Source organism: Lutra lutra, chromosome 3 (assembly GCF_902655055.1).
Source record: "Lutra lutra chromosome 3, mLutLut1.2, whole genome shotgun sequence".
Lineage (NCBI taxonomy): Eukaryota > Metazoa > Chordata > Mammalia > Carnivora > Mustelidae > Lutra > Lutra lutra.
Window position 1 is genome coordinate 186,553,969 of NC_062280.1, and position 21,076 is coordinate 186,575,044.

Consider the following 21,076-nt stretch of genomic DNA (forward strand, 5'->3'; position numbering starts at 1 on the left):
CACTGTGGGAAGCATGTTTGGATCCTGCTTTGAAAAAAGAAAAGACACCTTTGTGGGAACGATTTAATGAAGACTTAGTACTAACAATGTGAGGGGCTATTGCAGTTATGTAGAAGAATCTCCTAATTCTTGGAAAATGCATGTTGAAGTATTAAGGGATGATATATGCTGATCTCTACAACTTACTTTATAATGATCTAGACCATTCCTGCCCTTCCCCCCTACAAACAGATAATTAGATAAATCAAATATAGCAAGATGTTAACAATTATAGAATCTAGGGTGTTGGATATATAAGTGTTCATTACATCAGTCCTTTGAACTTTGTGTAGTTTTGAAAAGAAAACATGGTTTCCAAAAAACAGCCCCAGAGAGCCTTAAGGAGAGGCCCCAGTAAGATAAAGGCCGCGGTTAAAAACAAGCTGGCTACAATGAACTGAAAATGACAGAGGCTCAAGATGTAATACTGGAAAGAATAAAACTCCAAAATGATACCACAGATAATTTAGTTAATAAACAAGATCAGGAGTCAGCAAATTATAGCCTGTGGATGAAATTCCATCTGGAGCCTGTTTTCATAGGGTCCTCCAGGCAAGAAAATGTTAGGTGAAATGATAGAGCAGCCAGAGGTCTAACAGCGAGAACCAGAGAAAGAGACAGATGAAAAGAGCTGTCCTGGGATCACACGCATCCCTGAGGTTCTGTGAAACTGCATATATTCTACACTGGCCTCACTTAGGAAAATGAGAACTGGGCATGGCACACATTTGAAGGTGTTCCCTGAATAAACACTGCTGAATAAAAAGCTCCTTGGAGGGCACCTGGGTGGCTAAGTTGTTAAGTGTCTGCCTTCGGCTCAGGTCATGATCCCGGGGTCCTGGGATCGAGTCCAGCATTGGGCTCCCTGCTCAGTGGGGAGCCGCGTTTTCCCTCTACAGTTCCCCTCTGTTCATGATCTATCTCTCTCACTCTCTCAAATAAATAAATTAAATCTTCAAAAAAAAAAAAAAAAAAGCTACTCTGACCAGGCAACTCCGAGGAAGGCAGGTTTAAAAATAATATTAAATCCATTCTGGGCAGTCTGGAAGACTTCATGCCAAAGGTTGAATCTTCTCAGGAGTAACTAGAAAGGGAATTCTAGATGAATCGGATGAATGTGGGGCAAAATCATAAAATCCCTGAACTGAAAAGTAGCCTTTAAGTCAAGTACACATCCAACAGTGAAGTGTGGACATCTAACCACTTATGGGGGACTCAAGCACAAACTTTGAGCAATAATTGGCTTTTGTTGACTCAGAGGCAGTCTCTAGGAAAGAAGATAAAAGATAAAAACAAGGAAAAGAGTCTAAGTAGGAACATCAGAGATAAACAATAAGAGGGAAATAGACAACAGAGTTAGTTCCCTCCCATCACTAAACACAAAAACAAATGATCAAACAAACAATGGGTAACCGTGGGGATGAGGTGTTACTGGTGTCCGAATGTGCTACTGTGTATTATCCAAAATGTTTGGTTTTCAATAAAAAATTATGAGACATGCGGTCAAATAGGACAGTATGATTTATGCAAAGGAAAAATAACAAGCATTAAAAACGATCTTGGAGGGGCCTTAGATAATGGACTTAGCAGACATATAAATATGTTCAAAGAACTAAAGGGAATCATGTTTAAAGAATTAAAGGAAAGTATGGTTATAACAAGTTATTACACTGAGAATAATAACAGATAGAAATTATAAAAAAAAAAAAAAGAACCAAATGGAAATTCTGGAGTTGAAAAGTACAATAATTGAAATAAAAAATTCCCTCAGAGGGGTTCAATAGATTTTAGTTGGCAGAAGGAAGAATCGCTGAGTTTAAAGATAAATCCATAGGACTATAATCTATAAGACAGAATGAACAAAAATGAATAGATCCTTAGAGATACGCAGGACACCATTAAACATACCAATATGTGCATAATGGGAGAGCCATATACACTGTAACTACTGGGAAAAGGCAGCCTGTCAGCCTTACAAAGAACATGCTACCAGAAATTCTTGAGAAGGAAGAAGTGATGTACTCCTTAGATCCCAAACACCCTTTTTGGAAAATGCTGGTCTGCAGGCCACTTAAAGAAGTCACAGTGTATTCTGAGATTATCTAACATGACATGAAAATTCTCCTAGCTAATGTTATGTTTTGTTTAAAATGTATCAACTATTTTTGATGTGGTAGAGCACCTCCAAGATGGCCGCCAATGATACCCACTTCTGTACTCAGCTGAGTCACTCCTGAATTCTTAAACCCCAGACAATGGGGAAAAAACTGTTGTTTTAAGCCATTAAGTTATGGGTAATTTGTTATCAGCAACAGATTTACACTTAGCTAATACAAAACAATTTCATTAAATATTTTGGTTTATGTTTCTTAGGTGTTTTTAATCTAGACAGACTTTAATGCTCCCTTAGAAATAAAGAAGGTTATAAAAGAGTTTTCTGATTTTTGTTTGTTTTTCTTAGAGAGAATGACAATGGGCGGGGGTGGGGGGTGGGGGGGGAGGAGGGAAGCAGGCTCCACACCCAGCGCAGAGCCCCATGCAGGACTCAATCTCCTGACCCTGAGGTCATGACCTGAGCAGAAATCAAGAGTCAGATGCTTAACCGACTAAGCCACTCAGGTGCTCTTTATAGAAATGTACCCCCTTGAAGTATATTGGTTTGTAATTCTCTAATAACAAAAAATGAAGGTTGATTTAAGGCTTAAAATACTCTTCAGAGAGAAAAAATTTGTTTTTTCTTAAATAATCAGAGAAATAAAGTGTTGCCTGATAATGTGATGAAAAATTGCTATTATGAGGTTTTGTTGGTAAAAAGCAGATTTGGGGTCATCGTTGTAATGGCAGGGTCCAGAACCATTCACTCTGTTTTAATAGCTTATTTATAACTGCTAAGTGTTAGTCAGTTTTGGCTGCTACAACACAGTAACCATAAACAGGGTGGCAACAAATGAACAGAAACTTATTTCCCATAGTTCTGGAGACCGGGAAACCTGAGATCAGGGTGCTGGCCTGGTCAGGTTCTGGTGAGAAACCTTTTCCAGGTTGCAGACTATTGATTTGTCCTTTTATCTACACATGATGGGAAGAGAAGGAGCAAGGCTCTCTCCTGTCTCTTCTTACAAAGGCGCTAATCCCATTCACAAGGGCTCCACCTCATGACCTACTTACTTCCGCAAGGTCCCACCTCCAAATGCCATCACAAGGCCATCAGATTTGAACACAGGAATTTTGTGAGGGAGTTCCTAAGTTCCTTTAACAACAACTTGAGGTATTTAAAATGTTAATAGGGAGGGGAATAAAGACTGAATGCATGTTCTTCATTTGGCTTTCTCAAAATTAACAAAAAATTAAAATTTTTGTAATAAGAATAAACATCTAAATACTCACCATGAACTTTAATGCATTAAACAGTAGTTTTCGCCCAGATGGTTTGTCAAAATCAGCAATAATCCAGATAGTAACTGAAGAAATTACATCATCCTCTGAAAGTTTCAAATAGTTTAGTCAAACTACCTCTTCTAAAAATCAAACTAAAAGCAGGGAATGTTTCCAGTTAACAACATACATTAAAAATTATTAAAATATTAAATTTAATTTTTTAAAAAATAAGCAAATATTGTTAAAGATTATACACACACACACACACACTGACATGTGTATAAAAATACTAGAAGAGTTTTCTATAAGTTTATAGAAACTCAGATGCCAAAAAGAATAGTCCCTAAGGGACCTATCTGTGGAATTCTTTTATTAGTAGGTGAAAATTACATTATGCTTATTATGTTTTCAGTGTTGGTAACAAAACTATCTTCTAGCTACAGCTACATTTTCTTTAAACTGATACTTATACCCCACTATATGTAAAACTAGATACAATAAAGCTTATCAGTAGATATTAAAAACAGCAATGTTTTATTAGCTTATAATTCATTTACTTCAAAGAAAAAAAAACTGGTTGTCATTAACTTGGCCTAATCTACATCACCTTGTGCCAGCAACAGCAATACAATTATTTTTTTCAGAAAAATCTGAAAATTTGGAGCCACGAAGAGAAACTTTTAATTCTGAAGTCAGTTTAATGGGTTTAATTTCACCTAGGCTCAGCATCTGTCACCCGAAATAATACTAGTTTAGTTATCTTTAAAACCTATAGAAAAATTAGTCCCCCCGATCACATGGCCTACTTAAAACAAGTGCTAAAAATCTGCTATATCAAAAACTTAGTCCTGAAGAGATGGGAAGCTACAGTTACTACATACTCAGTAACATCTACACAATATTACACAAAAACTGTTAACAAGAAGGCTAACATTGAGTCCACATGGAAGCAACTTAAGAGTAAGGTAGTGGTATATTCTTTTCAAAGAAGAAAGGGAAAGAATTCTAATGTCTTCTTAGCGCAGCACTTTTAACCATCATAGTAAATTGAGAATTATTTCAGAAGTGCTATGTAAATTTCTCACAACTCCATTATTTCTTTACACACTTACGTAATTGCAAGAAAGAGGAACATAGGTGTTTCTCAGGTAATATTCTTTTAAATTGTTAGAGATTTAACCACAGGGCATTAATTATAGGCTAACTTACTCTGATATCCAGAGATAATTTTCGAAATACACCTCAGGACCTGATAAATAGATTTCTTCTATTTTTTATTCCCTGTTTCTCTGTTTCCTTTTCATTAAACATAGTCAGGACTCTACTCTGCCATCATACAGAACTGCATTATACTTTATTATTTGTTGGATTTCTTGGAGACAGACCACTTTACGAACATAATATCAAAGATCTGTTAGAAAGTAATTCTACAACCATCTGGCCCAAACTTGATTCCACAGCATTCTAAAAAACTGGCTGGGAGGCCTCAGCTTAAAACTCCATATGTAAAAATACACCACTTACTACACAGTTCATCCTATCTTGAAATCACTCTCATTGTTAGATGACTGCTTTACACACAGAGATAAAAAGCAGCCTTCTCTTATCTTAATGTGTATCGGCTCTCATTTTTTCTCTCTAGGGCAAAGATGGTCAAACAAAACAAAAGGTAACAAACCCAACCAAACTCTACCTTTGCCTATCGGAATAGGTCACTGTGAACCCACTGCAGATGCCCCCGTCCAGGCTATATTTGCAAGTCCATATTTGCAAGCACCGTCCTGGATCAGTCTCCCCTCCTTTGTTATAATCCTCAATGTAAGCAAAAGCCTTGATGTTGTTTAAGCGAGTGCAGAACTACTCTCCTCTGATCTGGGAATTACACTCTTATTCATGCAGTGTGAAGCATCAGTTTACACAGTCCCGAAAAGGGTTTTGCCACTTTCTTAAAAAGGTGAAAAATGGAATAGCTTGCTTTGAGAAAAGGCAAAAAACCAAGATGAACCCCTGTGTATGTAAGATTCAGCAGGGTAGAAGGCAGCTTCTCAGCACAATGCTTAGATCCTAACAAAAGACAAACTCTTGACAAGACCCCTAGTCAAATAGCAACATACAAATTCACTATGCAACCACCTTACCAAAATTACAAATTTTGCTACTTTAGGAATAAAGTCAGGAAAATAAATATGCTTATTACCTTCTTGGGTTAAATAATACATGTTCTCTGCTATTACAGCACTCTTATCTTGTGAATCCAAGAAAAAGAACGTAGAGAAATCTTCAACATCAGCAGTTACTGAAAAATTTTCATATTAAATGTTAAATAACCAATTAATAAAACATTCACAACTCAATAAGCATTTGTAGAAAGTATATGGAAGGATCATTTTACCTGATGTGGATATTAAATTAAGGTACTGCCATTTTGTGTGCAAAATCGAAGGATTTACACGGGGTACGACATTATTCTTCTCCATAAGGAAATCAATTACATTTGTTCGATCATTTAATACGCCCTACAACAAAAAAATACTACTTAGGTAATCTAGGCAATTTATATGCATATATTTTAAAGTTTTGCACAGAATACACTTAACAACTACGTCATCGAAATAAATAAGTAATGTAGGCAATTAGGATTCATACAATAAATTTCATAACAAATTTGCCTGTAAAACTATGAATTTTCTTTCCAATTAAGCAATTCTTGATGTAATTATGCATAGGTAAGCTTAATTCACTAATTACTACTTTTAAGTTAATTGCTAAGTGATCAGGACGGAAATCTTTGCTATGAAAAGATATTTTAGTACAGAAATCATTTTTAAGCATCATTTGCCATGTATTTTCTCATAAGTGCTTACCTACCGTCAAAACCTCCCTCTGTAAATTTATGGTTGCATCCATCATTCTGTGAAGAACATTTGTTTCCAGCTCTTCAGCATTCAGCTGCTCAAGCTTAAAGGGTTCTCCATTATAAAGGGCTTGAGGCAAAGGACCCAGGCCAGTCATCCTGTAAAAGCTTGCTCCTTCCTGTTTAGTTCAAAAATGCCAGAGTGTTAAACTGAATATGGCTGTCTGGAAAAGAAATGCATATGAACACTGCCATAGTTTTATACGCCATAGAAAAAAATGTGAACGTTGCTCATCGAACCTGTCCTTTCCAAACATTTTTTAAAGGAATTCACCCACATAGAGCAAGAATCAGGAAGCTTTTTCTGTAAAGGGTCAGCTAGTACCCATTTCAGGCTTTGTGGGCCATCCGGGTTCTGTCTCAATGACGCAGCTTTGATGCCCTCCCTAGCCCAGCCATGAATCCCAACACCCGGATGTGGACCCACAGCAAGGTCCGGAGAAAACGGTGTATGTAGCACCAGGCAGTGGGCGGGCAGGATTTGCTGACCCTCATATAGGGCATAACATTTTTTTTTTTTTAAGCCACCATTTACCTGTATCGGAGAGTCATTCATCCCTGCATTCATTTGTTTAATAAACATCTACTGAATTCATGCCCTCGGCATTCACTAGATGCTGCGAATGCAGAGCTGAAAGTCTGCCCGTAAGAGGTTCACACAGACACAAAACAGAGCCAGGAAGAAAAGTCTAGCTAAGCTTGAGTAAGGGGTGGGGCAGTGGGAGGGAGTGGCACGGGAAGTCTTAAAGGATGAGTAAACATTTGCCAGGAAGACAAAGTGGAAAGTCTTAAAGGATGAATAAACATTTGCCAGGAAGACAAAGTGGAAAAAGAGATTCCACGTGAAGCGAGACAGCACAGCAAGGAATGGAGGGGGAGAGAGAATACAGCGTATTTAGGCAATGGCCAGTAGTTTTCTTTGTCTACCATGGGCAGAGTTACATATGCGGGTGTGGTCAGACCCAGGGCAGAGGCCAGATCCTGAAGGTGCTCGACACCTGGGTTTGATCTTGTGAGTGATAAAGTGAGACTAAACAATTCATTTGCTATTCACAACTATGTATTATTATAATTATTATTGCCAACGCTCTCAAAATCACTGTGAAGCTAAATATTACCATTACATTCATCTCACAGATGATGACATATGACAACCTGCCGAGCCATCCAGCTGCTGCATTTTATTAAAAAAAATTTTTTTTTTAGGGTGCCTGGGTGGCTCAGTAGGTTAAGCCGCTGCCTTCGGCTCAGGTCATGATCTCAGGGTCCTGGGATCGAGTCCCGCATCGGGCTCTCTGCTCAGCAGGGAGCCTGCTTCCCTCTCTCTCTCTCTCTGCCTGCCTCTCTGTCTACTTGTGATCTCTCTCTGTCAAATAAATAAATAAAATCTTTAAAAAAAAATTTTTTTTTAAATTTTTCACGTTTTTATTTAAATTCTGGTTAGTTAACAGTTAACTGTAGTATTAGTTTCTGGTGTAGAATTTGGTGATTCATCACTTATATACAACACCCAGTGCTCACCGCAAGTGTCCTTCTTTTTTTTTTTTTTTTTAAAGATTTTATTTATTTATTTGACAGAGAGAAATCACAAGTAGGCAGAGAGGCAGGCAGAGAGAGAGAGGAGGAAGCAGGCTCCCTGCTGAGCAGAAAGCCCAACGCGGGGCTTGAACCCAGGACCTGGGATCATGACCTGAGCCGAAGGCAGCGGCTTAACCCACTGAGCCACCCAGGCGCCCCGCAAGTGTCCTTCTTAATATCCATATCCATCCCCCATTTAACCCATCCCCCTGTCCACCTCCCCTCCAGCAACCCTCAGTTTGTTCTGTTGAGAGTCTTTTTCCTGGTTTGTCTCTCTCTCTTTTCTATGCCCCCTCTATGTTCATCTATTTTGTTTCTTTACTTCCATATAAGAGTGAAATCATGGTATTTGTCTTTCTCTGACTGACTTATTTCACTTAGCATAGTACTCTCCAGCTCCATCCATGGCGTTGCAAATGCAAGATTTCATTCTTTTTTCTGGCTGAGTAATATTCTACTACTCCACTATCTATCTATCTATCTATATATATATTCATTCCAATATTCCACTATACATATATATCGCATCTTCAGTAGATGAACATTTGGGCTCTTTCCATAATTTGGCTATTGTCGATAAAGCTGCCATAAACATAGGGGTGCATATATCCCTTCCAATCAGAATTTTTGTATCCTTTGCATAAATACCTAGTAGTGCAATTGCTGGGCGTAGGGTAGCTCTGTTTTTAACTTTTTGAGGAACCTCCACACTGTTTTCCAGAGTGGCTGCACCAGCTGGCATTCCCACCAACAGTGGAGGAAGTCTCCCCTTTCTCTCATTCCCACCAAAACCGGCATTTTGCTTGCATTGCTACTGCATTTTAGAAACAAAATTTGTCCTTAGAGCTCTTTTACCAAGAATCTGAACTCTTAATCACTATATTATCTCTGCATTTATTGGGCACTTAGGGTATATGAGGCTTATGAAGGCATATAAATAAAATGCAAATCCTATCCTTTAATGTAGATGGCTACATTAAAAACAAGGGTGAGCATAGCATCCAGGGCTACCCAGGAGGGCATGGTCAATTCCATCTAGGAAGAGGGTAAATAATGGTAAGTAATATGATCAGATTTGCTCATTTTAAAAAAAGACAACGGTGGCAATGGTGAGAAAGAAGGGCATGGGAGAGCGTGCCCTGGGAATGTTGGTCAGGGACTCTTGCACTAGTGTGGTAAGGACAAAGCAAGAGCCAAAACAACTCGTCGTAATGTGCAAGGGAAGAATGAGGCAGTTTCTGAAACACTCAGCTAGCAGGACGGACAGAACATAACAACGTACTGTTTGGGACCGTTATGAGAGAAGCAGCAGCTTAGGATGACCATTAGGCTTCTAGCAGGCTTCTAGGCCAAAGTGAATGATGATGCTAGCTTCTAGGATAGGGCATAAAAAAGAAAAAAAACTGTTCGGGGCCCCAAGGAAGGTGATGATGGGCTTGTTTTGGATTCTTTTAAGATGCTTATGGGCAGGCCTCCGGGTAGCTGCATACATGGGTACGGACCCCAGAAAGAGGTCTCTGCTAGAAACACAGGCCCCCTAATTTACTGTGTTACTTCTAATTAGGCAACCTGTCCATTCCAAAAGCTTTAATTACCACAAATAAGTCAATGACACAGAATTTTAAAATTTTAGCCCTGTTAGACTGAGTTCCTAAACAGGCTTAATACCTAATTTAACTGTAGCTTTAGTCTCCCTCAGAAATGTAGTCTTAACCCATCCGTCAGGAATTTTTCCATCAGATCAGTACCAATAAGTCCGCCACACAGGCACTCTCCACCCCCGGAAGAAAGATGAGGTAGTCTGCCTGGCAAGACTCTCTCTTTTCCCCTAAGGAAAAGCCACTCACCGAAACATTCCCTTTCTTTGACTAGTAACATACCCGCCCCACCTTCCTTCTCTAAAACCTTCCACTTGGTTTAACTCCTCAGAACATCCCCGTTTGTTAGATGGGATCATGCCCTAGTCAGGAATCATGTTAAAAAGCCAATTAGATCTTCAAAATGTACTTGGTTGAATTTTTGTTACCGAACAGATCTGGTGCCCGCGAGCTCTTTGATTTCACGGTCTTTCTTGCCATTTGTAAAAGCTGTGGGGCAGTTTCTGTTGGTTCTTTTCTGAGCTACAGACAACCCCATACACTTTCACCTTCCAACAATCGCTTCGGAATAACGCACAATAATGCCCTTTCAAAATACGGCAGGGCGTGGTCTCTTCACTGCTTAACATCCTCTCAGATTTTTTACCGTTCCCAAGGTCTTTGTTCTGAGCTCAATTTAATAGTGTTCACTGTGCAAGCTGGCCCCCTACTTCTCCAGCTCACCCTGTGAACTTCCCTCCACGACACAAACACAACACCTGGCTGTGGCCCACAGAGAGGCAACAGCAGCTTCTCATAGGTCTTCACGACTCAGGACCTCCTGACATTTTTTCTCTGGGAGGTTAATTTCCTGTCGCTTTCTTGTTTTCTTGCATCCAGCTCCTCCTCCTCCTTCAGGCCTCAGAGATGAATTCCTCACATCCATCCCCAGAGCACTCCTCCCTCATCCTACATGTTGTGTGTCTGGTGGCCCCTTCCAGGCAGCACTCGTGTCCGTCAACCTCAGGGATTTCATTGTGTTCTTTCTCTGATGCTTTCCTTCCCTTTGTTTTCTCTGTTCTTTCTGAGTCTTCTGGATTGAGTCTCTACTTGTTTATCATTTATTCTTACATTCATTTCTTTGAATTTGTCTCTCTGTTCTATTACATTTTTTTTTTCTAAAAAATTTCAAGAGAACTTCTTGTGCTCTATTCTTTTAGATACTGTGCTTTGAACATTGTAAGTTCTCAATAAATAATTATCTCTTGAAAGGGCAAAGTTTAGAGGAAGAGAGAAAATTAGAGGAACAGGAATTTGGCGAATGAAGGCCTAAACTTGTTTATTTTGTCATGGAGGAGTCAGAATGACTTTCTAGGCCCGAAGAGGAAGATGGACAAGGGGCTTAGGAGACTGACGAATGTCTAGAATAACATTTGGGAGGGGCAAGGAGTGGGGAGACGAAGCATGACTGAAGGGCTCTCATGTAAACACAGGGTCTGGCCTAAATTAGAGGTTGGAGAGATTTGGGAAAGATGGGCCAACAGGAGACTGAAGCTGTCTCCTGACTGAGACTGAACTAGATCATTACAGGACAGCCACGGGGAAGGAGAGCAGTGAAACAGCTGGAAAGGGAATTGTGTACTCACACACTTAAAAGAAAAAAAAAAAGCAACTTCTGAGGAGTATTTGGTGTCCTTAATCTTTACAGAGATACTTAACACTCTTAACTTTAGGAGACAATGACTGCAGACACTTAAAAACTAACACTACTTAAATACTCATTTCACTGCTTTACTTTTTAAGAGTAAAAGTGGCTTTCTGATTAAATATGGTAGATTTATCCACACATATGCTCATCTGTCTTCTCCTCACATATTTTACTAAAGTGAGAATATAATGATAGAAAATATGAGCCCACAAGGGTAAAGGAAAACAAGAGAAAAGAAGCAGGTAAGCAAAGTAAAAAGGGAGTCACATCTGTGCAGACAGAAGAGAACACGAACATTTGCAGCATCCCTGGAGACACCTGGTGCCTCAGAGGGAGGGTGAGAGTAGAGCGCGGACATGCCCCAGAGTCTGCACTCAGGGCAGTTACCTCTCAAGGCCCCTTTCTCAATGCTGCAAAACCACAGTGTCCTGCTTTTCTTTCTTTCTCTCTCTCTTGCTCTTTGTTTCTTTTCTTTCCTTCCTTCCTTAGGGCGGGTGGCGGATTAATAGATTTTTAAAAAAAATTTTTTTATTCTGTCCAATTAGCCAGCATATAGTACATCATTAGTTTTTGATGTAGTGTTCAACGAATCATTAGTTGCATATAACACCCAGTGCTCATCACATCACCTGCCCTTCTTAATGTCCATCATCCTGTTACCTCCACCACCTTTCCCTCCCTTCTATAACCCTCAGTTTCGTTCACCAGAGTCCAGAGTCTTCTGTGGTTTGTCTCCCTGATTTCCTCCCCTTCACATTTCCCTCCCTTCCCCTGTGTTCCTCTGTGCTATTGCTTATGTTCCATATATGAGTGAAACCATATGGTAATTGTCTTTCTCTGCTTGACTTATTTCACTCAGCATAATCTCCTCCAGTTCCATCCATGTTGAAGCAAATGGTGGTTGTTCATCCTTTCTGACGGATGAGTAATATTCCATTGTATACATGAACCACATCTCCTTTATCCATTCATCTGTTGGAGGGCATTTCGGCTCCTTTCACAGTTTGGCTACAGTGGATATTGCTGCTATGAACACTGGAGTGCAGGTGTCCTTTCTTTTCATCATGCCTGTATCTTCAGGGTAAATACCTAGTAATACAATTGCTGGGTTGTAGAGTAGCTCTATTTTTAACATCTTGATGAACCTCCATACTGTTTTCCAGAGTGGCTGTACCAGTTTGCATTCCCACCAACAGTGTAAGGGCATTCCCTTTCTAGAGGTGTCTGGGTGGCTCAGTCAGTTAAGCAGCTGCCTTCAGCTCAGGTCATCATTCCAGGGTCCTGGGATCAAGCCCCACATCAGGTTCCCTGCTTAATGGAAAGCTTGCTTCTCCCTCTCCCTCTGCCTGCTGCTCTGCCTACTTGTGCTCTCTATGTCTCTGTCAAATAAATAAATAAAATCTTTTTATTTTATTTTTCCAGTGTTCCAAGATTCATTGTTTATGCACCACACCCAGTGCTCCATGCAATACATGCCCTCCTTTACCCACCACCAGGCTCATCTATACCCTCACCCTCTCCCCTCCAAAACCCTCAGTTTGTTTCTCAGAGTCCACAGTCTTTCATGGTTCATTTCCTCCTACGATTTCCCCCAGCTCACTTTTCCTTTCCTTCTCCTAAGGTCCTCCATGTTATTCCTTATGCTCTGCAAGTAAGTGAAACCATATAATTGACTCTCTCTGCTTGACTTACTTCACTCAGCATAATCTTCTCCAGTCCCATCCACGCTGATACAAATTTGGGTATTCATCCTTTCTCATGGAGGAGTAATATTCCATTGTATATACGGACCATATCTTCTTTATCCATTCGTCCTTTGAAGGGCATCTTGGTTCTTTCCACAGTTTGGCTATTATGGACATTGCTGCTATGAACATTGGGGTACAGATGGCCCTTCTTTTCACTAAATCTGTATCTCTGGGGTAAATAGCCAGTCGTGCAATTGCAGGGTCATAGGGTAGCACTATTTTTAATTGTTTGAGGAATCTCCACACTGTTTTCCAAAGTGGCTGCACCAACTTGCAACCAACAGTGTAAGAGGGTTCCCCTTGCTCCACATCCTCTCCAACAATTGTTGTTTCCGTTAATCTTTGCCATTCTAACTGGTATAAGGTGGTGTCTCAATGTGGTTTTGATTTGAATTTCCCTGATGATGGTTAATGATGATGAACATTTTTTCATGTGTCTGGTAGCTATCTGTGTCTTCTTTGGAGAAGTGTCCATGTCTTCTGCCCATTTTTTGACGTGATTATCTGTTTTGTGTGTGTTGAGTTAGAGTTCTTTATATAGATCTTGGATATTATCCCTTTGTCTGTAGAGTCACTTGTGAATATCTTCTCCCATTCCATGGGTTGTCTCTTTGTTGACTGCTTCCTTGCTGTGCAGAAGCTAAAATCTTTTTTAAAAAAAGAAAAAAAAGAGGGTTCCCCTTTCTCCATATCCTCAACAACTCTTGTTTTCTGTTTTGTTAATTTTGGCCATTCTAACTGGTCTAAGGTGGTATCTCAGTGTGGTTTTGATTTGAATTTCCCTGATGGCTAGTGATATTGAACATATTTTCATGTGTCTGTTAACCATTTGTATGTCATCTTTGGAGAAGTGTCTGTTCATGTCTTCTGCTCATTTTCTGATGCAACTGTTTGTTTCTTGGGTGTTTGAGAAGTTCTTTATAGATCTCGGATACCAGCCCTTTATCTGTAATGTCATTTGCAAACATCTTCTCCCATTCTGAGGACTGCCTCTTAGTTCTGTCGACTATTTCCTTTGCTGTGCGGAAGCTTTTTATCTTGATGATGTCCCAAAAGTTCACTTCGCTTTTGTTTTTCTTGTCTTTGGAGACATGTCTTGAAAGAAGCTGCCGCGGCTGATGTCGAAGAGGTGACTGCCTGTGTTTTCCTCTAGGATTTTGATAGATTCCTGTCTTACGTTGAGGTCTTTCATCCATTTAGAGTTTTGTGTATGGTGTAAGTGAATGGTCGAGTTTCATTCTTCTGTATACAGCTGTCCAATTTTCCCAGCACCATTTACTGAAGAGACTGTCTTTTTTCCATTGGATATTTTTTCTTGATTTGTCAAAGATTAGTTGACCATAGAGTTGAGGGTCCATTTCTGGAGTCTCTATTCTGTTCCACTGATCTGTGTGTCTGTCTGTGTGCCAATGCCATGCTGTCTTGATGATCACAGCCTAGCTAATAGGAGCCAACAGTAAGTTAAAAGGTTTATCCATCACAACCACGTGGGATTTATTCCTGGGATACAAGGGTGGTTCAACATTAGCAAATCAATCCATGTGATAGAGCATATTAATAAAAGAACCATACGATCCTCTCAATTGATGCAGAAAAAGCATTTGACAAAATACAATATCTTTTCCTGATTAAAACTCTTCACAGTATAGAGATATAGGGAATATACCTCAATATCATAAAAGCCATCTATGAAAAGTCCACAGAGAATATCATTCTCAGTGGGGAAAAACTGAAAGCTCTTCCCTTAAGGTCAGGAACACGAAAGGATCCCCACTCTTACCATTACTGTTCAACATAGTACTAGAAGTCCTAGCCTCAGCAATCAGAAAATGAAAAATAAATAAAAAGCACTTAAATTGGCGAAAAAGAAGTCAAACTCTCTCTCTTTGCAGATGACATGATACTTTATGTGGAGAACCCAAAGACTCTACCTGCAAATTACTAGAACTCATACAGCAATTCAGCAATGTGGCAGGATATAAAATCGATGCACAGAAATCAGTTGCATTCTATACACTAACAATGTGACTGAAGAAAGAGAAATTAAGGAATCAATTCCATTTACAATAGCACCAAAATCCATAAAATACTTAGGAATAAACATAACCAAACGGGTAAAGGATCTATACTCTAGAAAATACAGAACATTTATGAAAGAAATTCAGGAAGACACAAAGAGATGGAAAAACATTCCCTGCTCCTGGATTGGAAGAATAAACATTGTGAAAATGTCTATGCTGCCCAGAGCAATCTATACTTTCAATGCCATCCTTATCAAAATACCATTGGCATTTTTCACAGAGCTGGAACAAGCAATCCTAAAATTTGTATGGAACCAGAAAAGACCCCGAATCACCAGGTGAACATTGAAAAAGAAAACCAAAGCTGGGGACATCATGATACCTGACTTCAAGCTTCATTTCAAAGCTGTCCTGCTTTTCTTACTCTCTACTGAAACGGAATCACAAAGGCTAGCCTGGGTGATGACAGGCAGAGAAAGGGGATGGAGACCAGGCAGGAGATTAAAGGAATGTGCCCATCCTTCATACCCAGGTGGTGACCACACCCTGGTCCCACACATACCCTGTGCTGTAACCTCTGATATGCACACCCTTTCCATCCTCTCGTCGGCCACATGTACTCCTCTACGATCAAAATAAAGAATTCTTATTTGAAGAATCTGCTTAAATTGAGGAAGTCAGCTCAGCTTCCTGGGGGAGGCTCACCAACGCACAAGAACCAAGTATTCGTTATCAGCTTTTTAGAGTTTCATACGTACGTGTGAAAGATAACCAGGTATCATAAGACATTTGACAAATGCTTCAAACACAAAAGAGAAATCAAAATGAATGAGAAAAGGGAAGCTGTAGAAGGCAGAGATAATGCAGGGAGCAGAGCAACACATCACAAAATTAACACTCCTAGATAAAAAAAATATATATTGTGTCCATGAAAGAAGAGCTAAATGCTATAAAACAGGAATAGGATACAAGAAAGATCTGCAGAAAAATTTTAAAAATTGAACAAAAAGGACAAAGGAATAAAAAAAGAAGAGAAAGCAAATAGAGACTCAACTGAGAAGATTCAGAAAGGACAAAGAAGATGAAGGAAAGCATTAGAGAAATAAAGAAATTCCCAGAATGAAGACAAACCTTCAGAAGGAACTCATCAAATGCCCAATACCCTGAATAAAAGAGGACCAATACGAAGATACACCAGCATGAAACTTCCAAACACCAGGGAGAAAAAGATTCTAATAGCTTTCAAGCTGGGTAAATAAAACATAATTAAATAAAGCAGAAAGACAAAGGAATTAAAATCAGAATGATATCACTGGTCTCTGTAGCCTACTAGGAGTTAGGAGAAAGTAAAGATAGCCTCCAGAACCTGGAAGAAGAAGGATCACCCAGTCCAACTACCAATAAGATGGAAAGGCAGCATAAGCTTTTTAATCATAAAAGAGTTAAAATAATTTTTCTATCACGCATGTTTACTTGGGAGAGGAGTAAAATTAGAAATAAATCAGAAACAGAAAAGGCACAGTGCTCACAAAACCAGAGATAAAGCAGAGACCTGCAACATGAAGGGCAAAGGTGGACCCAGAAAGGAAGCTGTACTCAGGTTCACGTCCATGAACAGCACGACCGTTTCACTTTAAGGAAAGGGTCCGCATGGCTACGGAAGGGCATTCTAGGGGCTGGTGTGCGTGAGGAAGGTGCTGGTTAATGTTAACTGATGTGTTTATTTGTAAGAAAATTTTGAGATAGATTATCTGACCTATCTATTGACTATCTAGATACATTTGCAATAAGAATAATACTATCTATGGAAAATGGGTTAAAAAAAAAAGGAGTAATTTTTAAAGTTTAAAAAAAAGTTGCTAAAAAGTGGAAAAACAATCATAGTATTTGATTTACTAAGCAAGGAACATTTAAAAAGTCACATACACTAAATATTCACTTATCCAAAATGTGTTAAAAACAGACCTGATAATCATCTGGTTTGCACTGGACAGGCTTTACCACTTCTTGTGTAATGAAACACATCTGTAGCAGCTGGTAAACAGCTGCAGTCCTGGGACGGCGATCACCCAGGAGAAGCACCTTGACCTCTTTCTCAGACGATTCAGACACTACAGGGTGACCGTCAGCACGAGGGCCTAAAGACCCCATTCCAGCTCTGGGATCTGCTTCTGATTCACTCTCTGGCTGCTCTTGAAGCCACAGTGGTTTTTAAATTTTTTTTTAAATTTTATTTATTTATTTGACAGTCAGAGATCACAAGTAGACACAGAGGCAGGCAGAGAGAGAGAGGAGGAGGCAGGCTCCCCGCTGAGCAGAGAGCCCGATGTGGCACTCGATCTCAGGTCCCTGGGATCATGACCTGAGCCGAAGGCAGAGGCTTAACCCACTGAGCCACTCAGGCGCCCCAGTTTTTAAATATTTTAAGTAATGCCCCTGGACTTGGAGAGACCAAGTGAACGAAGGGAGGTAGAAGAGAGCTCAAATCCCAGTTACTGTAACAGGAACTCAGCAAATAGATCTACAACTTCAGATGTGCAAATACAAAACTGGAGAAATACAAAAGAATAAAATTTATTTTCTTGAAGTAGTTATAGTCCAGTTGGAAATGACATTTATATCCACATATGGTTATATATAAGAAAGGCAATTAATGGGAAATGATAAAATTGAGTTATGAGTTCCAATATTTAAGGATAACATGGTTATTTGGATGATATTTTTATGGCAATTGATAATAAGTAGTATGTTTTGGCTGTATAAGATCTCAAATTCATTTGTATCACAGCAGATATTATTGTTGCCTTTACCTACAATAGACATGAATAAATGAATTCATCTCTTTCCAACGTGCAAGTTAAGATTATGAATATTTTAAACTTTTTAATCAATATATTGCAATTAAATAAACAGCTTGAATATTTCTGACTAGCTATTCTTAGGAAGGTATTTCATTTTAATGCACTTCATAGCTTCAGGTACAGAGGTGTTATAAAAGGCATTAAACACTATAATAAACTTGAACCAGAAAAGGGTTCTTAAGAAACAAAGCATACATAACTTAGTAAAAAAAATCAGTTAAGAAGTCTCAGATTCATATAAAAAAAGGGTAAATCCAACAGAAAAAATTTTTACTCTCGAATGAGAACGGATTCTCGGTATCACCATCATGCATCTCAGTCATGCTTAGTAGATAGGATTCTTGCACAAGTGTCAGTCCCTAAGAAAGGTAAGGTCTGAACAGAAACTGTGCTCTACCACTGAAAGAAAAAGAAAAACAGAGCATGTAAGGTCTAAGTATGGGATTGTGTCCAGGACTCCTATCATTACCACTCACCATCAGCTGATATTAAAATCCCAATGGTGCAACCTTTTGCTTTCAACCTGTGCAAACAGGATCCTTAATACATAAAAACTCCCTGATTTTCTATTCCATGAGTTTACATAATCACTACAGGATATTTGTGTTCCTTCTCCCCCAAAGAAGCCCCGAAGACTACTTATTAAAAATAATTTTCTTCCTAAATCTCCTTAGTCCCATGGTAATTTTATTAAAAGAGATGCCTCCATGCATATTTGGCCCTAAAAGAAAGTTCATCTTGGTTGCTTTTTAGTTTTGTTTTTAATTATATGAAAATATAGTAATGAAAAATATCAATGAAACTCGTTCTCAATTCAGAAATTATCATTTGGAAAACCATTCTTCCATAACTAAAAACAATCCTTATTACTACCGCACTGGCCTTTCAATTGCACCGAGACCACCAGACCTCTGGCTTCCTGGCTCTGCTCCCGTTTCTAAGCAGCCAGCTCGCTCCCCAGAGGTCTTCTCAGGGGCTACTCTTTGGGCCTCTTATACCAATGCCACGTACAGCTCGTAACATTTCAACCTCACAGCACTTTATCCAGCTACCTTCCTTCATTCACATGCCTGGTATTTTGGACTTTAAAAAAACAAAGAAATTCTCTCTCCCTCTCTCTCTGACAAATAAATTAAAAAAAAAAATCTTAAAAAAAAAAAAAAAAGGGACACCTGGGTGGCTCAGTTGGTTAAGCAGCTGCCTTCGGCTCAGGTCATGATCCCAGCATCCTGGGATCGAGTCCCACATCGGGCTCCTTGCTTGGCGGGGAGCCTGCTTCTCCCTCTGCCTCTGCCTGCCATTCTGTCCGCCTGTGCTCGCTCTCTCTCCCTCTCTCTCTGACAAATTAAAAAAAAAAAAAAAAAATCTTTAAAAAACAAAGAAATTGATGCTCCTGTAAATTTTTGGTAGGCAACTCCAGCAGAAACTCGGTATCATAGCCATTTTTATACATGGCTTCACTATACCACCCTTCCTAGCCCCCAGAGCAGCAATTTCTAAAACCTCAATGCTCCCGTGAAGTTCCATCTGACCGCACAACCCTCACTCTCAGATGGCCTTGGCTCCATAGTCATTTCATTCAGTAGATGTTTACTGAGCACTGCGCCCCCCAAGACCCAGCAGGAGACAGGGGCCCTGCTCCCAGGGAGGATGTGGTCCAGGGGAAGGCAGGGAAGAACAGGCCACTGTAACCAGCATTGTATGCAGGAGGACGCAGCAGGGTTTTTCCATGTGGCATGGCATGAGCAGCTTAATCTCAGGCGGAGGGTTAGAAAAGACTTCCCAGAAGTTCTTCCCAAAGTGTTACCTCCCCCCCAAAGTAACATTAAGCCAAGAGTACACAGGCTAGAGGAGAAGGGAGGCAGGGTGCAGGAACCCAGGGTGGGAACAAGCACGTGAAGGCCCTCTGGGGAGGAGGAGGAGCCCATTCAAGAACCTGAACTAAGGGGCACCTGGGTGGCTCAGTGGGTTAAAGCCCCTGCCTTCGGCTCAGGTCATGATCCCAGGGTTCTGGGATCGAGCCCCACATCGGGCTCTCTGCTTGGTAGGGAGCCTGCTTCCCCCTCTCTCTCTATCTGCCTCTCTGCCCACTTGTGATCTCTCTCTCTGTTGAATAAATAAATTAAAAAAAAAAAAAAAAAAAAAAAAAAAAAAAGAACCTGAACTAATCTGCCGGCCTGGGGAGAACGGAAGAGCAAGGGAAGAGTTGAGAAAGTGAGGCTTAGGAGTTGAACGGGCCGAGTCAGGTGGGACATTACAACATCAGGGATCCTAACCTTCAACTGTTAGCATGGAGACCGGTCTGCGGCCTAAAAACTCTTATAAAATGCAAGAACCCATCTAAAAACCTTGATCTGTATGGGCGTGAGAAATCCGACCCCAGTGATGCTCCATCTTCCCAAGTTTGCTTCTTGTCCTAGCATTTCTCTAAAAAGCCAGCTTTCCATTTTTCCTAAGAAAGTACAAATTACATTCTTTAAAATTCTGCATTCCGGGTGCCCAGGGGGCTCAGTCAGTTAAGCGTTTGCCTTCAGCTCAGGTCATGATCCCAGGGTCCTGGGATCAAGCTCCCCATCGGTCTCCTTGCTCAGTGGGGAGTCGGCTTCCCCCTCTCCCTCTGACCCTCCTCCCTGCTTGTGCTGTCTCAAATTTTAAAAATATAAATAAATAAATCTACATTTAAATCTTCTATCCTGTAAATCCTGACAATTATATTTTCTCGTGCTTTCTGAAAGGTCAATAATGGAGGTCTGAGCACTCATACACAATGTGCATCATTCGGGGGTCTTAAACTTCCCTTCTTTCTGAGGGTCTAAAAATCCAAATCATGAGTTAACTATATTGAGATCATTTACTCATGAGATTATAGTAAAAGTTTCTTGGATCCTGTTTTCGAAAATTCACATTTCAACTTACCTTTCTGCCGTTATCGTATTTAGAGTGAATGCCCAAAATATCCCAAATATTAGCATCTGGAGATAGCTTTAGGAGGACACTCTTCACATGGTCCACAGTGAGTATATTGTCATTCTTCACTCTTTGGTACATCTGTAGAAATAAAGATCCTACAATTAATTTTCATCTTATGGCGATCAGTTTTCTTTCTTTTGCTGAGCATGCAGATTTATATAAAGTAAAAACGTACTTTATACTTTATAAGTTCTAAGTTTACCACATATGTGCATGTATACACACGTCCTCCACCCACACAGAGAAATAAACCATTTTAAACACACAGTATATCTCCCAATA

General features: G+C 39.8%; 1 protein-coding gene across 3 annotated transcripts in view; it reads right to left on the minus strand.

Moving 5' to 3' along the window:
* Nucleotides 1-21,076, minus strand: part of UGGT2 (UDP-glucose glycoprotein glucosyltransferase 2) — a 194,996-nt gene that overhangs the window by 70,477 nt on the left and 103,443 nt on the right. For all 3 annotated transcript variants that reach the window (XM_047720254.1, XM_047720253.1, XM_047720256.1), the window contains exons 16-20: nt 20,741-20,872; nt 6,286-6,450; nt 5,810-5,933; nt 5,615-5,713; nt 3,427-3,521 (exon numbers count right to left, since the gene is read on the minus strand). In XM_047720254.1, coding sequence (XP_047576210.1) covers nt 3,427-3,521; nt 5,615-5,713; nt 5,810-5,933; nt 6,286-6,450; nt 20,741-20,872 — 615 coding nt within the window. The remainder of the gene's footprint in view (nt 1-3,426; nt 3,522-5,614; nt 5,714-5,809; nt 5,934-6,285; nt 6,451-20,740; nt 20,873-21,076) is intronic.